The 21833-nt window shown below is 36.8% G+C and overlaps 1 protein-coding gene across 3 annotated transcripts in view; it reads right to left on the reverse strand.

Annotated features, from left to right (window-relative positions):
* Positions 1-4185: 4185 nt before the first annotated feature.
* The window catches only part of BBOX1 (gamma-butyrobetaine hydroxylase 1), a 102117-nt gene continuing 84469 nt past the window's right edge, over positions 4186-21833 (reverse strand). For all 3 annotated transcript variants that reach the window (XM_033205483.1, XM_033205482.1, XM_033205481.1), the window contains exons 5-8: positions 17306-17411; positions 12796-12992; positions 6063-6229; positions 4186-4565 (exon numbers count right to left, since the gene is read on the reverse strand). In XM_033205483.1, coding sequence (XP_033061374.1) covers positions 4405-4565; positions 6063-6229; positions 12796-12992; positions 17306-17411 — 631 coding nt within the window. In that variant the 3' untranslated portion in view covers positions 4186-4404. The remainder of the gene's footprint in view (positions 4566-6062; positions 6230-12795; positions 12993-17305; positions 17412-21833) is intronic.

The following is a 21833-nucleotide window of genomic DNA, read 5'->3' on the forward strand; positions in this document are numbered from 1 at the left end:
TAGGAAGATGGGGGCTGTTTGGGGTCTTTAGCTAGTACCATGGTCAGTGAGCCCTATACCTAGACTTGCCTTCTCAAAACAGCCCTCTTTGGTCTTGAGCTTCACTGGATTTCAAACCTCCTACCTGCTTCCCAAAGCTTCTACAAAGGCACTTTTGTCTGTTGATGGCTGCCAAATTATAGTTGCTGTGGAGGGATATGAGTGGGAAACCTCCTGCTTTATCATCTTGCTGACCAATCTTAGGCTGAACTTTGAAGGAAGAAGGGGAGTTTTCCAGGCATAAAGGGTGGTAGAGTAGGGTATTCCAGACAGCTGGAAAAAATGTGCAGAGACTCAGAGGTATGCTCCAAACCATAAAGTCCAACCAAATTACATTTTCATTGCAAGACATTTTGGTTCACATCCCTCCTCAAAATGTTATTTAACATAAAGGAATATTTTTGTTTATAAAATACCTCTTGTTTCACAGTTTAAATACCTGAAGAGCAATTACCCTCAGCATCACCCTGTTTTTCTATAGAATTTCTTTTTTTTGTTTGTTTAAATGCTTTATACCAATATTCGTTTGCCGGCCCTTTAATGGTTGACTGGGGAGAGAAGTAGAGACCAATGAAAATACTTTGTGACATGTAATTCTGGTAACCTGTGGAGTTATTTTGATGAACTAGCCAAGTAGCTAACATTCTCCAAGTCAAATCAGAGAAATGGAACAGAGAGTAAGAATCCAGAACAGAGAGTAAGAATCCATACTGTCAAATAGGGATAAATTCTAATCCAACTTACATCAGGTCTATTATGAGTTTGGAGAGAAGTCAAATCTTTAGACAATTATATCCAGGAAACCTAATCATCTTCAGTTAGCACCAGGTGCTGTAGCCCATAATATGTCATGTCCTATATAACACTTTAGAAATTGTTTAACTGCATCCAAACCTTCTGTCTCTCCTTTCCAAGACAGAAATAATATTTGCGATAGAGAAGGAAACAGCCAGACCATGGGGTAGTGTAATGAAATGCTGTTTTTTTTAGAGACAAAATATAATATATAAGAGATTCATCTGATTTTGAATATAAGCCTTCTCTGATTCTGAGTTTAACTGATTCTATAAGCCAGGCCAATATCATTAGCTTATCATCAAACCATTAGGGAGGTGACTTTGGTCACATCACTAAATGTCTCCATGAAAACAAATGATGATTTCAACTACCATCTATATACTTTGCAAGTGTAGATGTCTAATTCAGATTTCTGTTCCGTAGTCTATGTGCACATATATCCAACTGTCAGATGGAATAGCTCAGTGGCAACTCAAGCTCAGTTTGTTCAAAATTGATTTTATTGCTGAACAAGCTTGGTCCTACTATGGTGCACAACCCATTTCTCCTAACTATAAACTGATAGGACAACAAGTTAGACATCTCCCTCATTCTTTACATGCAGTGGGTCAAGTCCTCTAGATTTTGCCTTCTAGGTATCTCTCTACTCCCTCTTCTAGTATTCTAATTCAGTGCTCCTTAATTTTGCATCTGGTTCCTGTAGTAACCTCATAAGTAGATTTATGGCCTTTTCTCTTGCCCATTTACAATTCCCTTCACTGTGAAGCTAGATGAATCTTTAAGAAATGAATATCTAATCAAGGCACTTTGCTGCTTAAAAACCTTTAAATGGCTCCTAATTGCTTTCAAGATGAAATACTAACTCCTTAATGCAACATGCATTTAGACATTTCATGACTTGATCATTGTTTCTGCTTCTACCTTCATATATCCCTTTTCATCCTAAATCACCCTCTTCCTCTGCAAACTCTGCTTTTATAACTAATTTATAGTTAATGTCTATTGAGTACTAACCCTCATCCTGGAACTATGCTAAATGTTTTATATCAGTATTTTCCAAACTTCACTGATGATGCATATCACCTGGGATCCTTGCTAAAAATGTAATTCCTGGTCCTCATTCCAGATCCATTGAATCATAATCCTCAGGGAATGATCTGGGAAGATGTATTTTTTACAAAAGCACCATGGGTAGGAGTTATCAGCCGAGAAATTTGAGAAAACACTACTTTACATGAACTTTCATTTAATCCTCATAAAAATGTAATGGGAAAGGAACTGTTATTAGTTTCACTTATAGATAGAAATAATGAGGCTTAAGGGGAACAGTAACAGTTATTTGTCCAAAGACTTATTAACTGATTCATTATTATGGTTTGAACCTAGGCATACAAGCCCAGAATTCACATTACATCGTAATCTATTTCTTTCACTTGTAAGTCAACACATGCCATGTTTCCACTCTCAATTCTCTGTGCCTCTTCTGCCCTTTAACTTGGAGTCATTTCACCATCTTTGCCTGGAAAACTACTGTGAATCTTTATAATTCAAATCAGACTGAAGGTTTTCTTAGCATTCCCAGTCTGGTTTGGCTGCCTTCCTGGAGGTCATTCTGTTAACATGGCACATTATAATCTATATCCTTATCTGTTCCCCTACCAGACTCTAAGAAGGTACATTTCAAGTCCTTTTGTATTCTTCTTTTAGCAGAGTGCCTGACATATATCAGATATGTGATAAATATCTGTCAAATAAGTAGAAGTATAAGAAGTCACTTTAGCTGGGCAAGTGCCTTGGGTTTAGATGCTATGAATGGATGAATCTAGGGTCACTCCAGAAAATTATTTGTTTTTAGGTATTGAATGTTGTGTTTTAGAACCAGGCCATGCCTCTTGAATTTACTTGTTTTTATTCTGGGAGCATTTTAGGAGGTATAGGATTGAGAACCCAACTCATTCCCGTTGTAGTTCAAAGGAATCAAATGTGTGATATACTACAGTAGACCAAATCAAGACCAGATGATAGAAAAGGACAATGAGGACCCCAGAAAGGGGCAGTGTTATAAGGGAAGGAGGAGTCTTGACTGGAGATGTGGACTTCATACCAGAATTCAAAGTGTCAGAGTGGTGTGCCCACATGGGCTAAAGGTGGTTTTCATCTAGACTCCCCATGCAATGGGCACACTTTGTGGAAATTGAAGTGGATGTGGAGCAAAAGTCAAAACAACAATGGAAGTAATGTTTTCACTTGGTCTTGAGGCAACAGGTAGAGAGCTCTGCAATGGTGACAATAATTAAGACTTTTTGAACAGGAAGCTTGATTAGGTCCAAAAATTTATGAACTACCAGGATTTCAGCAAACGGTAATGCTAAGGCTTCTTGGCAGGGGTAGAGAGAGACTGGATTCAATAAGAGTAGGACTTCCATTGCTGGCAGTGACACCTGTGTTCCATCACTAGGGCAAGGCAGTGACTATGGAGGAAGCTGGGACCAACAGGTAAAGCTGTCCAGAGATTTGCAGACATCATGTTATTCATAAGTAGTACATATCTCTTAGTTTTTCCTTTTCCAGTTGTTAGTCAAAAACAAGAAATGAGGAGATCTGATTCATAGACACATGGAAGCAATACTGACAGTGGTTGGAGTATTTATTCGGGACAAGAGAAAATTAGACTAGGCTGAGCGCAGTGGCTCCCCTCTGTAAGCCCAGCATTTCGAGAGGTCGAGGCCGGCGGATCACCTGAGGTCGAGTTTGAGATCAGCCTGACCAACACGGTGAAATCCTGTCTCTACTAAAAACACAAAAAATTAGCTGGGTGTGGTGTCAGGTGCCTGTAATCCCAGCTACTTGGGAGGCTGAGGCAGGAGAGTTGCTTGAACCCGGGAGGTGGAGGTTGCGGTGAGCTGAAATCGCACCATTGCTCTCCTGGGCAACAGGAGGGAAACTCTGTCTCAAAAAAAAAAAAAAAAAAAAAAAAAAAAAAAAAAAAATTAGTGAGACTAGATTTTCTCTTTAGTAATCATGTTTCGATGTCATAATTTAGGTAGTAAAAGAAAATGTCGGAATCACTAAATTGGTGAGGTCTGGAAATTTGGATAATAGAATTCTATAATAAAAGTGCATACAACAGATCTTTGGAAATATAAACCCTTTTTCCAAGCATGTTAAACATGGTCATGTGTAGTCTTGCAAATTGAGATCCTACAGGCAACAGGGTAGAACCATGTTTTGAGACAAGTTTTATTTGAAACGAAAGGCTTATTTGAAGAAATGTTTCATTTGCTACAAAAATTATTTGTAGACATTCTGGAGATACTCATATATGGGCAAAAGAAATTAGAGTAGGCATGCAACAGAGCAGAAAAGATGCTTTATTTGCAAAAGAGTGGTGAAACATCTAAAAAGCTGACATTGTATATGATTACAAAGAGTACCCTTGTGAGAGAAGTTACATGTTCATTGTTAAGGAAATTATATGTAAATGACAAAATCATGGTCTGTGAATAATGTGTCATATGTCACAAAATATACTCATTGGAATCTCACTAAAATTATCTACAGGAGACTTCAGTTTCCATTCTCGACCCTCTGCCTTAAGATACGAAGCCTTGACATGACCACATCCCAGTCAGCATAAGCTCCTTCTAGATGGCGGGATATCTCAGTTCCTGCTTCATAGCTACGTCGGCCATGAAGTAAGCGCCAGTTATCAAAAGTAATCACGTCACCTAAAGAAAAGATTTTTTTCAGTATGAATAATTGTGCGTTTAAATGACTTACAGAGCTAGAAAATGTAACATGCAAAACATAGCTGCTACTTGGTTCACATCAAGAATCATCGCTTATTTCTTTACATGAAACTGCACATTTACTTTTCCACACAAATCAGGCCACTGGATGCAAATCGCTTTAGACCTTATGACAATTCAACTGCCTAGCCTGGTAGTCTCCTGAAGGTACTTTAATCATTCTTACTTAAAATATTATCTCTGTGTAAAACATCTGTATCTTTTTGACTGATCCATACCTAATTAGAAATGTTTCTTCGGCTGGTGCGGTGGCGCACGCGCCTGTAATCCCAGCACTTTGGGAGTCTGAGGTGGGCAGATCACGAGGTCAGGAGATCGAGATTGTCCTGGCTAACATGGTGAAACCTTGTCTCTACTAAAAATACAAAAAATATTAGCCGGGTGTGGTGGCAGGTGCCTGTAGTCCCAGTTACTGGGGAGGCTGAGGCGTGAACCCGGGAGGCGGAGCTTGCAGTGAGCCGAGATCAGGCCACTGCACTCCAGCCTGGGCCACAGAACGAGACTCGGTCCCAAAAAACAAACAAACAAACAAACAAACAAAAAAACCCAAAAAAAGAAGAAAAGAAAAAGAAATGTTTCTTCTCAGTTTAACAGCTTCAGAAAATAAAAAGGATGGTGACATTCTTGGTTTGTCTTCTGTGTGCCTAGTATTTTATGTAACATTATTTCTAAGCCTTATAAGAATCCTGAAAAGAAAGTATTCTCTCATCTTTTCACACATGAAGAAACTAAAGCTTTTAAAAATTGAGGAATTTACCCAAAACTACACTGCCATTAAATAGTTGAAGCTTGGATTCTAACTTGTATTTTTTTGTATTTTTTCCCCCCATAATGTTTTCATTTTATATGTTGCCATTTTAAAAATTAACCTGCTGTGACTGCATGGCAATGGATTTATGGAGATTCATATTAACTTATTATACCAAAGATCAATTAAAAGTATATACAAAGGAAAAGAATCTTCCATTTGGCCAAATCAACAGCAGAGAGAAATTACGCCTTTTACTGTCGATGCCAAAAGCCTCAGGTTTGATGGCACTTTACTGAGTAGAGATGGTCTAGAAAAAATATAATGCTTTCCGCTTTTTTAATTTCAAGTAACTGGAATACTTTAGGTACTACTCTATTTCAGGTAGTACTGTCTCCACTAGTAAGCCCAATGAGTAAGCATTACTTGTGTGTGTTAAGAGTAAGAATCATGAGGATATTTTTATTTGTTTATCATGATAGAATAATTAAGTATAAGCCTCAATGAGGGCCAGGAGTCCACTACTTAAGCAAGTCAGTTGTTCATCAAGATTTTGTTATCGGTGTTCTATGTGATACCTAAGAAAAACTGCTCTGGATATAATTCTAGATGGTTAAGGTTGAAGAAAATCCATGCTTTTGGTTGTTTGAGAAAATGTATTCACTGACCTGGATTCATCTTGAAGGTAAACTTGGATTCTTTGCTGTTCATGAGGTCAATAAACTCCTTCAGAGCAGCATAAAAAGGTTGAACTCTTTCAACAGGCACATCAAATACTGTGTCCCTAGTTGCATTATTGAAGTTGATGCGAACCACTTGGCCTTTATCATCTAACCTGTTTTATTAAGAGAAAAAGTTAATATATAATTCATGAAATATCTATTTACATTGATAAGGGTCAATTCCTCTTCAAAGATATTTTTGAAACACCATATTAAAAAATCCAAATACATGTACAGAAGATCTTAAGGCTACCTGTGGTACAATGTATTCCTTGTTTTTTCATTCATTCATTTAGATTTTTTTTCTAAATCTTACTACTTCAGTGCCAGGAGAATTCAACTTAAATTAAAATAAGTATTACTGAGAGATTCAAGTTAAAAATTTTGTTATGCTTGGTTAAAGTCATTCATTCTTTGTTATTCGAAACAGGTATTAAAATCCTTTCATGTCACAAATTTATAGGTCAATTGTTCTATGTGTTTCATTTATTAAGGTTTTAAGTGTGATGTTTTATTTGGGGGGTATGATGGGAAGAAAATTCTATTTTTAAAATGGTTTGAAATGCATGATTCTAATTCAATCCTTAGTTTACAGGTGGGAAAATTGAAGCATGAGAAAAGAAGGGACTAGCCTGAGGTATATTCTTTCCATCTATTTACTCATCCTACCTATCTTAGTATTGAGGCTTCCAGAAGACAGTGCTATATCTCATTTAATGTTGTATTCCTAGCACTCAACATAGAGCCTGGACATAACAGGCAGTTAATAAATATTTGTTGCACATGTCACTCTCTATATTTTTTAGTACCTTGGGAGGGCACTAAGGTTTTTTGTTTTGTTTTGTTTTGTTTTTAAGTAATTTGAGAGCTCTTAATGTTGTGATCTCTATTCTCTTTCTTAAAATACGGATTATGGCCATGCCAATGTAAGGCAATACAGCTTTTAATATAAGGAAAGAAGGTCGGGCATGGTGGCTCACACCTGTAATCCCTGCACTTTGGGAGGCCAAGGTGGGCGAGGCAGTTGAGGTCAGGAGTTCAAGGCCAGCCTGGCCAACGTGGCAAAACCCTGTCTCTACTAAAAACACAGAAAAAAAAGCTGGGCATGGTGGCACATGCCTGTAATCCCACCTACTTGGGCGTGGTGGCAGGCACCTGCTTGAACCTAGGTGCCAGAGGTTGCAGTGAGCCAAGATCGCACCACCACACTCCAGCCTTGGCAACAGAGTATGACTCTGTCTCAAAAATAAATAAATAAATAAATAGGGAAAGAACATTATTTCTTAGATTTGAGCTTTGGTGGTTATAATTAGCAAGACATGAACATCACTCAGATACAGAGGCAAAAAGAGGAAACTTTTTTATAGCTTATTGGGAAGGTGGACCTTCAGACAGTCTTAAAGTGTCGATCAACTTTATCTTTTCTTTAGGTGGAAACAGGATGAAGGCATGCAAACTGAAGGTGGACAAGGATGGTGGCAAAGTGCCTACGATTACTCCCGGGAGCAGCATCCTAGAAGGACAAGCGCAGGAAGTGGTAATGAGAACCAACAACTGACCAGGGCCCAGGCTTGGTCAGTCAGACCAAACACATTATCACATATGCCTGGGTTTGGTGACCTTGGTTTGGGGTCTGGGTTACATTTGGTGAATATTATCAGCAAATGGGGAAAGATGCCATTGACAGTGAAGTACAAATTGTGACTATTAGGACCCCTTGTGCATGATGGCTTTGGGCCAAATGGCAATTGTAATGATAAACGCAACAGTTGGTCATTAGCACCAATTCTTTGCTTATTGGGTAAGGCCTGAAAACTACCTATTGAACCCACACTGGGGAAGAAAGTAAAAGGAAGGAACAGGCTTTCAAAAAGGCTCTTAGACACTTAAAACGTAAATTTACATGTATTAATAACAATACAAATGTGACTCACTAGGTAATGCAGTACCCTACCTGCTTCCACATGCTTTCACATAAATCAAGAATTCTGAGCCTTTTGGATACAGCTTTGTGTACAAAGAATCAGATAGAAGGTAAGTCAGTAGAAAAGACCTCTAGGATTTAGTGGAACAGAGAGTACACGACCTTTCAATTACCCTCTTAGAGTTCATGCTGCTGGTTTAAGACCTCTGTCATGGTTTCTGAGGCCATTTGCCTTTTGATATTACCTTCAAGATTCTAGCCTTATGGCTTCTGACCCACTTTTCTTCTTCTTTTTTTTTTTTGTTCTTGTTATGTGTTCTGTACATATAATCTTATCCTCTGTGTCATCCACCAAAGGATGTCATGACTTTGGAACTTCTGGGGGGTCATCTGTTTCAGTCACCCTCAAGATCTGCTTTATTTTTTTCCCACTATTACCATAGCTCCTTGATTTGAATAGTTATGCTTATTTTGAGCTAACTATTCTAGAGTCCTTGGGTATATCCTCATGTACCAGTGAAAGGAATTTTGTGATTAATAAATGTAATGACAATCAGAATTGGATGCCTCATGGTATACTAGATTAGGTTTTCATTTTAAAGAGTTTACCTATATAGAAAAGTAATCAACTTTTTTTGTGTTTAGAGTGTAACAGAGTCCCTGCTTTCTTTTACCTACTGTTTACCTGAGAAAACAAGACACAAATTTATTATTTAGCATTCTCAGCAATAATAGAGGAATGGAAAGCAAATTTTGTTATAAGATATAGAGGGGACATTATTCTGAGGATTGAAGAATGTTAGAGGAGATGGGTAGCTGGTACCTTGAAGACCAGCCTACAATGTAAAATTGAATGTTAGCAAGAAATCTGATGCCTAATAACAGAACAACAGGGTCTAATGTAAGTTTGCATGCTGAGTAAAGGTAAAAAGCCACAAAAATGGGAGTAACTGGCTATATATTAGCTATACATAAAGGACAAATTAATTAAACTTAAACCAACAACATAGTGGCTGCGAACCAGCAAAAGCAAAACATTATCAATGATGCCAACAACAAAAAAAAAAAACAAAGAAAGGACTTTAAAATGATCTTCTACAGTTTGTGTTGTGAGTACTCCTCATTAGTGGCAGCATTCTGCCTCATTGATAGATACAATGTTTTATGGAACTTGCATTTGTTATGGGAATGCCACTACAGTGTTGTCTACCATGTCGTAATTTATGAGGATCTGCAGGAAAAATTTATTTCAGACTTCAAAAGGATCTTGCTTTGTAACTGATTATATTCTGTTTGCTTTGATTTCTAGAAACTCAGACCTGAAATAGAAATCTCTCCCCAGTGAGTGTGTTGGACTTCATGCATATTATAGCTAGCTAAAATTTATTTTGCATTTTCTAAACTAGGCGCAATAGTAGGGGCTTCCATATATTAACTCTGCAATTCCTACTTCAGTCATGTGTGGTAGTATTTTTTGTTTTCGTTTTTTTTAAACTGGAAAATATACTGTGGATCAGCAAGGGTAAATAATCACATGAGAGATTACACAGCTGGCAGGTAAAAGACCTGAATTTACGAGATTGAATTTGTAATTGATAGGATAGTTGAGTCATTATTTTTGCTCGTTTCTTTATTGGTTTATTTTTCTTTGTACTGAATTATAACTAATTCAGTCAGCAACATAAAAGACATTTTTGTACTAGGACATACAAATTTAAAAATTTAATTGCAAAGTAAATTAAATTAACCCAAACACTTAGGAGATGGAGGCCCTCTGTTAACTGAGAACGCTTTGTTTCATTTCCTGTTGTTGAAAATATACTTTTAAGTGAGTTAATGTTAACCAGTTGATATTTATTCTCCAGGGGGTTATTCCTGAGACCTCACAGATGGCCAAATTTTGAAATTTTACTTCAGAAAATATCAAAGCCAAGTCATGAGCCACACAGTGGACATTCAGTTAATCTAATCTATAGCTATGTTTCTTACCTCTGTTCACTAACCTTGCAGAATCTGTATTGTGTCTCAACAAAATTTTGATTTGTCATGAATTTTAAGGTAATATTTGACTAGTTAAAACTGTCACGTTGGCCAGGCATGGTGGCTCACGCCTGGGAGGCCGAGGTGGGTGGATCATGAGGTCAGGAGATGGAGACAATCCTGGCTAACATGGTGAAATGCTGTCTCTACTAAAAATGCAAAAAAAAAAAAAAAAAAAAAAATTAGCGGGGTGTGGTGGTGGGCGCCTATAGTCCCAGCTACTCGGGAGGCTGAGGCAGGAGAATGGCATGAACCCAGGAGGTGGAGCTTGCAGTGAGCCGAGATCACACTACTGCACTCCAGCCTGGGCGACAGAGCGAGACTCTGTCTCAAAAAAAAAAAAAAAAAGCAAAAAACAAAAAACATAAAAACACAAAAACCTGTCACATTATTAACTAAGAGTCTCCAGTCATTTCCTTTTCACCTTGATGAGTGAACTCTCAGAAAATGTCTCCGGTTTATTCTGAACTAGAATTTCATTCTTGGCGTCTATCTTTTTCTCAGACGCTTCCTCCAATCTTTCAGGAAAACGATCTGTTTATACATGCAAAATGTAACCAAAAACTGACCCTTCTCCAAACCACCACTGCTGTCACTCCAGCCACTCATGTTCAAGGCACCACCATTGCTAGTCTGGAGTCATGCACTAGCTTCCTAGCTGGTCTTCCTGCTACTATCATTGCTCTTTCTAGCAGTCAGGGTGACCCATTTAAAATATAACTAAATTTACATAAATATAAAAGTCTTTCCTTTGATCAGGATCTTGCAGCAGCTTCTTATTTCACCCAGAGTAAATGTTACTGTTATAATTTGCTAACAAGACTCTACAGGAACTTGTCCCCATCCGACTTCCTCCCCTAATACTTGTCTCCTTCACTATGTTCCAGTCACAATGGTCTGCTTGCTGTTCCTTGAACACCGCAGACATGTTCTTAGGACCCTCTTAGAACTTTTGTTCTAGCAGTTTTGGGAAACTGCTTCTCTTCTGAAAACTCCCTCACTCCTGAGTAGGGAGATTTGTTTGCTCAAATCTCAGTAAAGCTTTCCCTCACCACACTGCTTAATAATGCAAGTTCCATCCTTGCTAAGCCCTACAGATTCCCATCTTGCTATGCTTTTCCTTTTTTTCTTAAGCACTTAACAGTTTTTAACATTTATTATAATATGCTCATCTGTTTAAAAATCTTTAAAATTTCCCTCCCCCATTAGAGTATAAGCTGTATGAGGGGAGAAATCTTTGTTTTGTCCACTAATGTATTCCAAGTACCAAGAAAAGTGGCTGGCCTCAATAAATATTTGTTGAATGAATAAATTAATGTACTGGGGATTTAATTATTTTCTAAATGAGTTTATTTTCATACCATTTGGCTGTTTCTCTTTTTTTTTTTTTTTTTTGAGACGGAGTCTGGCTCTGTTGCCCAGCCTGGAGTGCGATGGCCAGATCTCAGCTCACTGCAAGTTCCGTCTCCCAGGTTCACGCCATTCTCCTGCCTCCACCTCCCAAGTAGCTGGAACTACAGGCGCCCGCCTCGTCGCCCGGCTAGTTTTTTGTATTCTTTAGTAGAGACGGTGTTTCACCGTATTAGCCAGGATGGTCTCGATCTCCTGACCTTGTGATCCGCCCGTCTCGGCCTCCCAAAGTGCTGGGATTACAGGCTTGAGCCACCACGCCTGGCCTTGGCTGTTTCTCTTAATGGAAAAATTTAAACTCAATTCTAAAATTATACCCCCCTACCAAAATTAATTGAGGTATTATTAAATAAACTGTTGTAGAAACAAAATGTAAGATAATTTGCAAATAAAAGGATAAATTTGTGGCCTTTGTAGGTACTTGGAAAAATCATGATAAAATAATATTTAATAAAAAGAAAGGGGGAACACAAAATGTTCTGTGTAGGTAATATATGATCTTTGTTGGATTAGCATCTCTTTGGGGAGTCTCCCTGTTTCATTCTCAGTCCGTGTGGTTCAGATGAGGCTGACCCTGCTCCAGAGTTGAACATGTGATCCAGGCATGGACAATCAGGATTCACTAACCCATTGACTATGATGATTGATTCAGGGATAGACTTGGACAGAAATTAGGGAATGGGTCATCTAGCTTTATTGTAGGTATTGGGAAATAAACGCGTTCTTTGTGGTGTGATTACTAGCTCTAAGGACAATGAAAACTTGGAGCTTCTGCTGATCATCTTTGAAAATAAAGCTAACATAGAAGATTGCAAAGCTAAGAAGAAAAAAGGGACCAATATCAGGTGTTTAACTCTCGGATCGACCTATTTTGAATTATATTCTTTCACTTCTGGCCAAAAGCCTTCTGACTAGTATAATTACATTGATTATAGCTATGCAGAACTTATATTCAAAAAATGAAGTAGACGTGAAATCTTAGTTACTTTTCCTGTAATATTAATTAGGAATAAATTTTATGTAATTTGTTAAAAAATATTATAGTGAAAATGCTATAAAAAAGTTTATAGAAAAAAGTTGCTTATAATCAATACTGTATAGTTCAAACATGCTACAGTTGAAGACATAGATGCAGGCATGATAATGCTCATTAGCAAACAAAAAGCACACTCTAAAATTGGGTTAAATGTTAATAAAAATAAAGCTCTGAAGTTCACTGAAGTTTTGTTCTGTTTAAACTTTAGATTAATGTAGTTTTGCTGTCAATTGTTTTATTGCTATGGGAAATTTATAAGTAGTACTTACTCTATAATTTTGTGTTTTGATTGTACAGAAAAATCACAGTAATCCACTCCAATGTCTGTAAAGTCCACGAAGGTAGAGGATAAAATCTGAAATGCCTGAGGATTATTCTTTTTTAGCTTTTGGCACACATTAAACCCATCTACAATTTCTGAATCACCCCCTGTGACTGTTTGCTTTATGCAGTGAAGAAGCTGAACCTACAAAAAGAAAATATGCATTATTAAATAAATATTAAATTAAATTTTAATTATTAGAATTAAATAATCTTCAATAAAATAAAATAATACACATGCACCGTTTTTTGATACTGTGTTAAAGATTCAAAAGGCTATGAATAAACCAAAGCCAACAAACCTTTTTTTGCTGTTGTCTCTCTTATGTTATCGGAAAACAGTTGGGAAGAAAAAAGTTGCTTATAATCAATACTGTATAGTTCAAACATTGTTACAGTTGAAGACATAGATGCAGGCATGATAATGCTCATTAGCAAACAAAAAGCACAGCTTGTAAGAGCTGCAGAGATGGAGCACTTGATGTTAGAGTAGGCAGGGAAGGATTTCCTAGGGAAGAGGCGGGTAAGTTAGACAAAGGAGAATGGATGAGATTTGGGTTATGCAGAATAGAACGAGAAAGCAAATCAGGTGACAGAAATAATGATGTGCAAAAATGCACAGTTCACTGGGTAATAAAACGTCTGGCTACAGCAGAGGGCCATAAATAGAAAGAGTGAATCAGGTTGGAAGGGCAATTTGAGGCCTCATGATGGAGAGTCTTAAATATCAAATGAAGGGCTTTTGTACTTGTGCATAGAGGGAATTCACTGAAGCCTTTTGAATATGAAAGTAATGTAGTCGGAACTGAGCTGCAAAGTATTAGGCCAGTGGTGTTATATAGGATTATGAATTTTCTTTTTTTTGAGGAAGGAACTGGTCAGAGTAGCAAAACAATAGCATAACTTTGTTTTTGGAGGATCACAGTGTTCTTTTAAATCCTTTTAGATTTTGCCATCATGAACTGACAGAATATTTCAAATGCTAATTTTTAAAAAGATTAGCTGATGTTATTTACATATATCAAGGCCCGTTAATACTTTCTTTTGTACAGTTATACTTTTAATACAATCTTCCAATAGAAAAAAGATGATGGAGACTGATAAAACTTTTATTGCTAGGTTAAAAGGCAAATATATGCCTGTCATGTATAAAACCCAATTTTACTTCATGTGAGTCATTCAGAACCCAAAATATTTTCCTTCTAAATGTTACTTTATGCAGCATGTGACTTCTGCAAAGACAGTGAGTGAAGTAACATCTCTGTTTCATTAAAGATATGGTGTCTTATCTCTGCCCCACATAATCCAAATCGATTAAACTGAACTCTCAACAGGTAACTCATTTTCCAGATTATTTCATCTGTACAGAAAAATATATTGGTTTGTTCTATTTGTTATTGAAAATATCAAACCTTGGCACAACTCCCCTGGAATAATTCAAAATGGATATTTGAACAACAGTACAAACAGGTTGCCTATATTTTATTATTCTAGTAGAATCTAGACATTTTAGGAACCATCTGTTATTTTAAAATCTCCTATCAAGTCACTTAGTTTGAATGTTTTATTTACTGGACACAAGTACAAGCTTGTTGCACTTCTTTGCCTCTTTATAGCATATCTACGACGTCTCTATTACATGCAATGTGCATGTAAGTATTGAGATACAAAGAACTGTAAGAGTCAATTCTTGTTTTTAAGAAGTTTGTAAAGTATGATAAAATCTGTAAATTTTACTATTTTACTACATAAATAATAATAATTGGAAATTCCAGCTCAGGATCTGTGTGGTGTGACAGAAAACTATATAGAGGCCTGGGTTCAAGTCCAAGTTCCTCCTTAATCAAATGCTACCCTATAAAAGTATTGAATCTTGCCAGGGGTGGCGGCACACGCCTGTAATCCCAGCACTTTGGGAGGCCGAGGTGGGCGGATCACGAGGTTGGGAGATGGAGACCATCCTGGTTAACATGGTGAAACCCCGTCTCTACTAAATATACAAAAAATTAGCCGGGCGAGATGGCGGGCGCCTGTAGTCCCAGCTACTCGGGAGACTGAGGCAGGAGAATGACATGAACCCCGGAGGCAGAGCCTGCAGTGAGCCGAGATGGCGCCACTGCACTGCAGCCTGGGCGAGAGAGCGAGATTCGGTATCAAAAAAAAAAAAAAAAAAGGTATTGAATCTTGTGTTTCTACCTTAAAGGAATATCAAGAAGAGTCAGATAAAATAATGAAAGTAAAACTGCTTTGAAATAGTATAATGTGCTATGAAAAAGTCACGCATTCTATTGTTCTTCAGGAACATTTATGAAGCCATTTGATCACTTTTCGTTAAGCTTCGAATTTTAACCCAGAAACAAAACTTAAATTCTTAAAAGACAGAAGATAACTTAAAAATTCAAACAGAACTTTTAGTTTTCTAGTCTCATTCTTTAATCCTTATTCCATTCAACTCCCTCAATCATTCTTTGGAAGATGAGCTGAGCTGATTAATTTGGCTCTTAACCCTAGAGTTTTAGAAAAATCTGAGCCACATTTAGAATAAAATCACGTGGTGTGTCTCCTGCCCCCAACCCTTACCCCAAAAGGTGTCTACAGGGGTCATTTTACTGCCACTTAGTTCAAAGAAATCATGTAAGGTGTTTTACAATCAACAAAATAATTTAAAACATGTAAAGTCAAATACTAGACTAGCGTAGCCAATACTGGCGAGAACAATTGGTAACAAGGGTGCAGATAAAACATGTTCAGGGAAGATAATGAAAAAAATGGGCTAATTGTGATTTTGGCCCATTTCTCCTTTGTTAACTTAAAAATTGCCCAAATTTTCATTTACCTTTAAAGATACAGATTTCTATATGGTTATTTCACATAGTCGAATTTAGCTTTTAAAATAGGGATGGCATATCTTTAGGAAGGTAGTTTCCTAACCACTTATTTTTGGTGTAATAAAATGAAGGTTTTGTAAAAATGTAGCTCATTTAGTAAAATGAAACTTTTGTAAAAATATAGAGAAAGAATGTCCACCCAGAGATTCTCCTCGGGATTTGTGGCTTCACACTGAGCATTTCCCTCCTTGACAAGGAATCTGATAGATGGGATGTTGGATGGTTTCCAAAAATAGCCACTGTTATTCTGTTCCTTGTAGTCACACAGTTTGTAATGCATTTTTGCAGCTTCCCCCATAAGGGGTCTATTTTCTCACCTCCTGAATGTGGGCTAGATTTATTACTTCCTTAGACCAATATAACATTGCAGAGGTGACTAGCCTAGGCCTTGAGAAGCTGTGCAGCTGTCTGAAAATTCTTCCAGTTGCCATATGCATTAAACTTGGGCTAACCTACTGGTGGTCAATAGACCAAGTGGAGCAGAAACCAGCCATCTCGGTGAAAGTCAGTCGGTCCCAAGTCAACTTAGAAACCGATTGCAGGTATGTGACTGAAGACAAGAGCTGCCTAGCTGAATACAGCACAAATTGAAAAGACAAGGGCTAAGTAAAGGGCTGTTTTCTTAAGCCGTCAAGTTAGGGAGTGAGTTATTATGTTTTTTGTTATACTTTAAGTTCTGGGATACACGTGCAGAATGTGCAGGTTTGTTACATAGATATACAGGTGCCATGGTAGTTTCTGCACCTATCAAACTGTAATCTACATTAGGTATTTCTTTTAATGCTATCCCTCCCCTATCCCCCCAACCCCCCGACAGGCCTCAGTGTGTGATGTTCCCCTCCCTGTGTCCCCATGTGTTCTCATTGTTCAGCTCCCACTTATGAGTGAGAACATGTGGTGTTTGGTTTTCTGTTTCTGTCTTGGTTTGCTGAGAATGATGGTTTCCAGCTTCATCCACGTCCCTGCAAAAGATTGAACTCATCCTTTCTTATGGCTGTATAGTATTCTATGGCGTTTATGTACCACATTTTCTTTATCCAGTCTATCATTGATGGGCATTTGGGTTGCTTCCAAATCTTTGCTATTGTGAACAGTACTGCAATAAACATACATGTGTATGTGTCTTTATAGTAGAATGAGTTTTAATGCAGCAGTAGTTAATGGATCTGAATGATGCCCATGTGACTTGGAGGGAAACCCTACATTTTGTTTACTGATTCCATTTTCTCTCTTAACTTTCTTAGAAATATATGTACAGAAAGACTTCAAGATTTGCTACTACCTTAAAATCTGTCTTGGCAAAGCAAAAAAACGCTAATAGTAATTTCTAGGAAGAACAAAGAAATGTTGTTGTTATTGTTGTTTTAAATGTATGAAATTCTCTCCTTTAGGAAGGTGAAGATATTTAGGATTTAGGTAACGAGATTTTGTGAGCTTGGATTGTGTTTGGAGAAAGAAAACTTATGTAAGACAAACTACCTGGTGAAATATGTAATCTTCTAGACTCAAAATACAAAAAGATATCGGTCATTGGCCTGCTTTGTGGAAAATATGTTGAAGCTCATCTTACCCCAGGTGGATGATGGAGGGCTGGATAATCAGTGTGAAAGCTTAGCTTCCCAGTTGTGTAAGCCACATTGTTTGCATCGATTTTGTCTTGCACTTGCCAAGTATGTCTGTAAAATGCAAGAAACACATATTTAAACAAGTTGTCACTAAGCCAGAGGAAATGTGTTAGAATGAATTTGCTATGTGGGGAGAAATGGAAACTTTTCATTTTTTGAAATAATTACCATAATGACAATGAGCGAGAAAAGGAATCTGACTTCTCTCTGTCTAAAGTCACTATTCCAGAATTAACATCTCCTCATTTTTCCTCTCCTCTCAACAAGAGAGTACTTTTGTACATCAGTCTATCTTACAGTTTGTAAAGAACTATATATGGAATTGTAGGTTATCGTTTTACTGGCTTAATGCATTTTAAAAAATGATTTATTGAGGTGAAGTTCACATAACAGAAAATGAATCACTTTAAAGCGAACAATTCAGTGGCGTTTAGTAAATTCACAATGTTGGCAACCACCACCTCTACCTATCTAGTTTCAAAACGTTTTTATTACTCCAAATCAAAACCTTTTATTTTAGAAAGCAGTTTCTTTACATTCTACCCTTCCCCAAGACCTTGGTAATCACTAATTTGCTTTCTGTCTCTGTAGATTTACCTATTTTAGATACTTACCATAAATGGAATTATATAGTAAGCTCATGCTTTTAATGTTATAAGAATCCACTGCCCAATCCAAAGCCATGAAGATTTACCTCCATGTTTTCTTCTAAGAGTTTTATGACTTTAACTCTTATATTTAGATAATTTGTTCATTTTGAATTAATTTTTGCATATAATATGAGTTGTGGGTCCAATTTAATTCTTTGCATTTGGGTATTCAGTTGCCTCAGAACAATTTGTTAAAGAGGTTGTTCTTTCTCTATTGAACGATATTGGCATGTTTGCTGAAAATTGATTGGCTGTAGGTGTGTGGGTTTATTTCTGGACTCTCAAAATTCTATTCCATTGATCTATTTGTCTATCTTTACGCCAATATCATGCTATTTAGATTACTGTAGATTTGTAGTTAAGTTTCAAAATCAGGAAGTGTGAGTCTTTTAATTTCAATTTTCTTTTTAAATATTGTTTTGCCCACTTGGAGGCCCTCACAATTTCATATAAATCTGATATTGGCTTTTCCATTTCTAAAATAAGAAAATGATACTGAAATTTTGGTAGGGATTGTAGACTGCTTTGGGGAGTATCGACATCTTAACAATTTTATGGCTTCCAATCCATGAATACAGGATGCTATTCCATTTCTTTAGGTTCTCTTTAATTTCTTTTAGCAATATTTCATAGTATTCATTGTACAAGTCTTTCACCTAAGTGATTAAACTTATTCCTAAGTATTTTATTCTTCTGGATGATGTTGTAAATGGATCTGTTGATTTCCTTTTCAGATTGTTCATTGCTACTGTATATAAAGACAACTGATTTTTGTGTTTTGATTTTGTATCCTGAAACTTGCTAAATTCATTCATTAGCTTTAGTAGCTTTTTTTGGGGGGGGTTTTATGGGATTTATTATATGTAAGATCATACCATCTGTGAATAGAGATAGATTTACTTTTTCCTTTCTCATTTGGATGCCTTTATTTCTACTGTCTAATTGCTCTGGCTGGAAATATTGGTGCAATGTTGAATCTCAGTGGTGAAAGCTAGCATTTTATCTTTATTTTATTTCTCTTAGGGAGAAACTTTTTTTTTTTTTAACTTTTAGATTCAGGAGTACATGTGCAAGTTTGTTATATAGGTAAATTGCATGTCACAGGGGTTTTGTGTACAGAGTATTTTTGTCACTCAGGTAATATATATTGTAGCTGGTAGGTGGTTTTCTTGATCCTCATCCTCTTCCCCACCTCCACCCTCACAAAGGCCCAGGTGTCTAGTGTTCCCTTCTTTGTGCCCACGTGTACTCCATGTTGAACTCTCACTTCTAAGTGAAAACATGCTGTATTGGGTTTTCTGTTCCTGTGTTAGTTTGCTTAGGATAATGGCCTCTGGCTCCATCCATGGTGCTCCAAAGACATAATCTTGTTCTTTTATATAGCTGTGTAGTATTCCATGGTGTATATGTACCATATTTATTTTATTCAATATATCACTGATGGACATTTAGGTTGCTTCTATGTCTTTGCTATTGAGAATAGTGTTGCAATGAACATATGCATGCGTACGTGTTCTTTACAGTAGAACAATTTATATTCCTTTGGGTATACACTCAATAGTGGGATTTCTGGGTCAAATGGTAATGTTTTTAAGGTCTTTGAGAAACTGCCAAACTGCTTTCCACAATGGTTGAACTGATTTACTTTCCCGCCAGCAGGAAAGTAAGTGTTCCTTTTCTCCACAACCTCACCAGCATCTGTTATTTTTTTAACTTTTTATAATAGCCATCCTGACTGGTATGAGATGGTATTTCATTGTGGTTTTGATTTTCATTTCTCGAATGATTAGTGGTGTTAAGCACTTTTTCATATGCTTGTTGGCTGTGTCTTCTTTTGAAAAGTGTCTGTTCATGTTTTTTGCCCACTTATTAATGGGGTTGTTTTTTGCTTGTAAATTTGTTTAAGTTCCTTATAGATTCTGGATATTACACCTTTGTCAGATGCATACTTTGCAAATATTTTATTCCATTCTATATGTTGTCTGTTCACTTTGTTGTTAGTTTCTTTTGCTGTGTAGAAGCTCTTTAGTTGAATTAGGTCTTATTTGTCAATTTTTGTTTTTGTTGCAGTTGTTATTGTTATATTCATCATGAAATCTTTGCCAGGTCCTATGTCTAGAATGGTATTTCTCAGGTTATCTTCCAGAGTTTTTATAGTTTTAGGTTTTACATTTAAGTCTTTAATTCATCTTGAGTTGAATTTTGTATGTGGTTTAAGGAAGGGATCCCATTTTAATCTTCTGCTTATGGCTATCCAGTTATCTCAGCACCATTTATTGAATAAGGAGTCCTTTCCACATTTCTTGTTTTTGTCTACTTTGTTGAAAATCAGAGGGTTGTAGGTGTGTAGCATTATTTCTGGGATCTCTATTCTGTTCCATTTGTGTATTTATCTGAGAAACTCAATTTTCAAATTACACTCTCGAAACTTTTGCTCAGGTCAATAAATAAAACTTTAGGTACCTATGTGTGCCCCGTTGCAGTCACAGACACTTCTGCCTTCTCCAAAGTAACTATGACTGTGACTTCTATAGTTATCATTTCCTTGCTTTTCTTTACAATTTTATCACCCAAATGTTCATCCAAGGACACTATGTTTGAACTTGCTCATTAATAATAATTGTTATATGTTTTAAGTCTATTAATCTACTAGTTTTTCCTTCAAACTGTGCTCCTTACAATTGTTGAAGAACTTAGGGAATTTGACCTACAGAGTTTCCCACAGTCTGGACTTCATTGAGTACGTACTCATGGTGCAGTTTCTGGGAAACTGGCAGCGAAATGCAGAGTCTTCGACAGTCTCTATTCTTTCTCTTTGGCAAAGCCACAGATGACAGTATGTTCTTGTATTGCAAGACACATAACGCCTGGCTGTGTTTCTTTTTTGATGTTTGTACTGTTCATATTCAATGGCTATATTCGTTAGTTCATCAAGGGTTTCAAACAATGAAATATCAAACTGATACTCTTTTTAAAAAGATTTATCACTCAGAATACTTTTAAAGGGAGCCACTTTTTCTCATGCACTATTTGGTTGCTCAGTATAACAGCTTACAGAGCGATGATGAGATAAACATTTGATTATTTCTCTTTCTTTACCATTTGTAATATAACAAATTTGTTTCCTATCATTCCAAATTGAATAGTTTAAAAAATATGATGTATGAAAATGTATTAAACTAGATAGAGGTGATATTTGCACAAAATTGTGAATGTATTAAATGGCACACAGCAGAATATACTAAATAAAGCTAATTACACTTTAAAATGGCTATTTAAAAAAATAATTTCAGCTTTTAGTTTCAGGGGGTACATGTGCATGTGCAGACTTGTTAGATGGGTATACTGCATGATCCTGAGTTTGGGGTAAGATTGATCCCATCACCCAGATACTGAGCATAGTACCCAATGGGTAATTTTTCAGCTCTTTCCCTTTCTGTCCCTCCTGCCTCTAGTAGTCCCCAGTGTCTATTGTTGCCATCTTTATGTCCATGAGTACCCAATGTTTAGCTCCCACTTCTAAGTGAGAACACGTAGTATTGGTTTTCTGTTCCTGTGTTAGTTTGCTTAGGATAATGGCCTCTGGCTCCATCCATGGTGCTCCAAAGACATAATCTTGTTCTTTTATATAGCTGTGTAGTATTCCATGGTGTATATGTACCATATTTATTTTATTCAATATATCACTGATGGACATTTAGGTTGCTTCTATGTCTTTGCTATTGAGAATAGTGTTGCAATGAACATATGCATGCGTACGTGTTCTTTACAGTAGAACAATTTATATTCCTTTGGGTATACACTCAATAGTGGGATTTCTGGG

Source organism: Trachypithecus francoisi, unplaced genomic scaffold (assembly GCF_009764315.1).
Source record: "Trachypithecus francoisi isolate TF-2019V2 unplaced genomic scaffold, Tfra_2.0 Lachesis_group8, whole genome shotgun sequence".
Lineage (NCBI taxonomy): Eukaryota > Metazoa > Chordata > Mammalia > Primates > Cercopithecidae > Trachypithecus > Trachypithecus francoisi.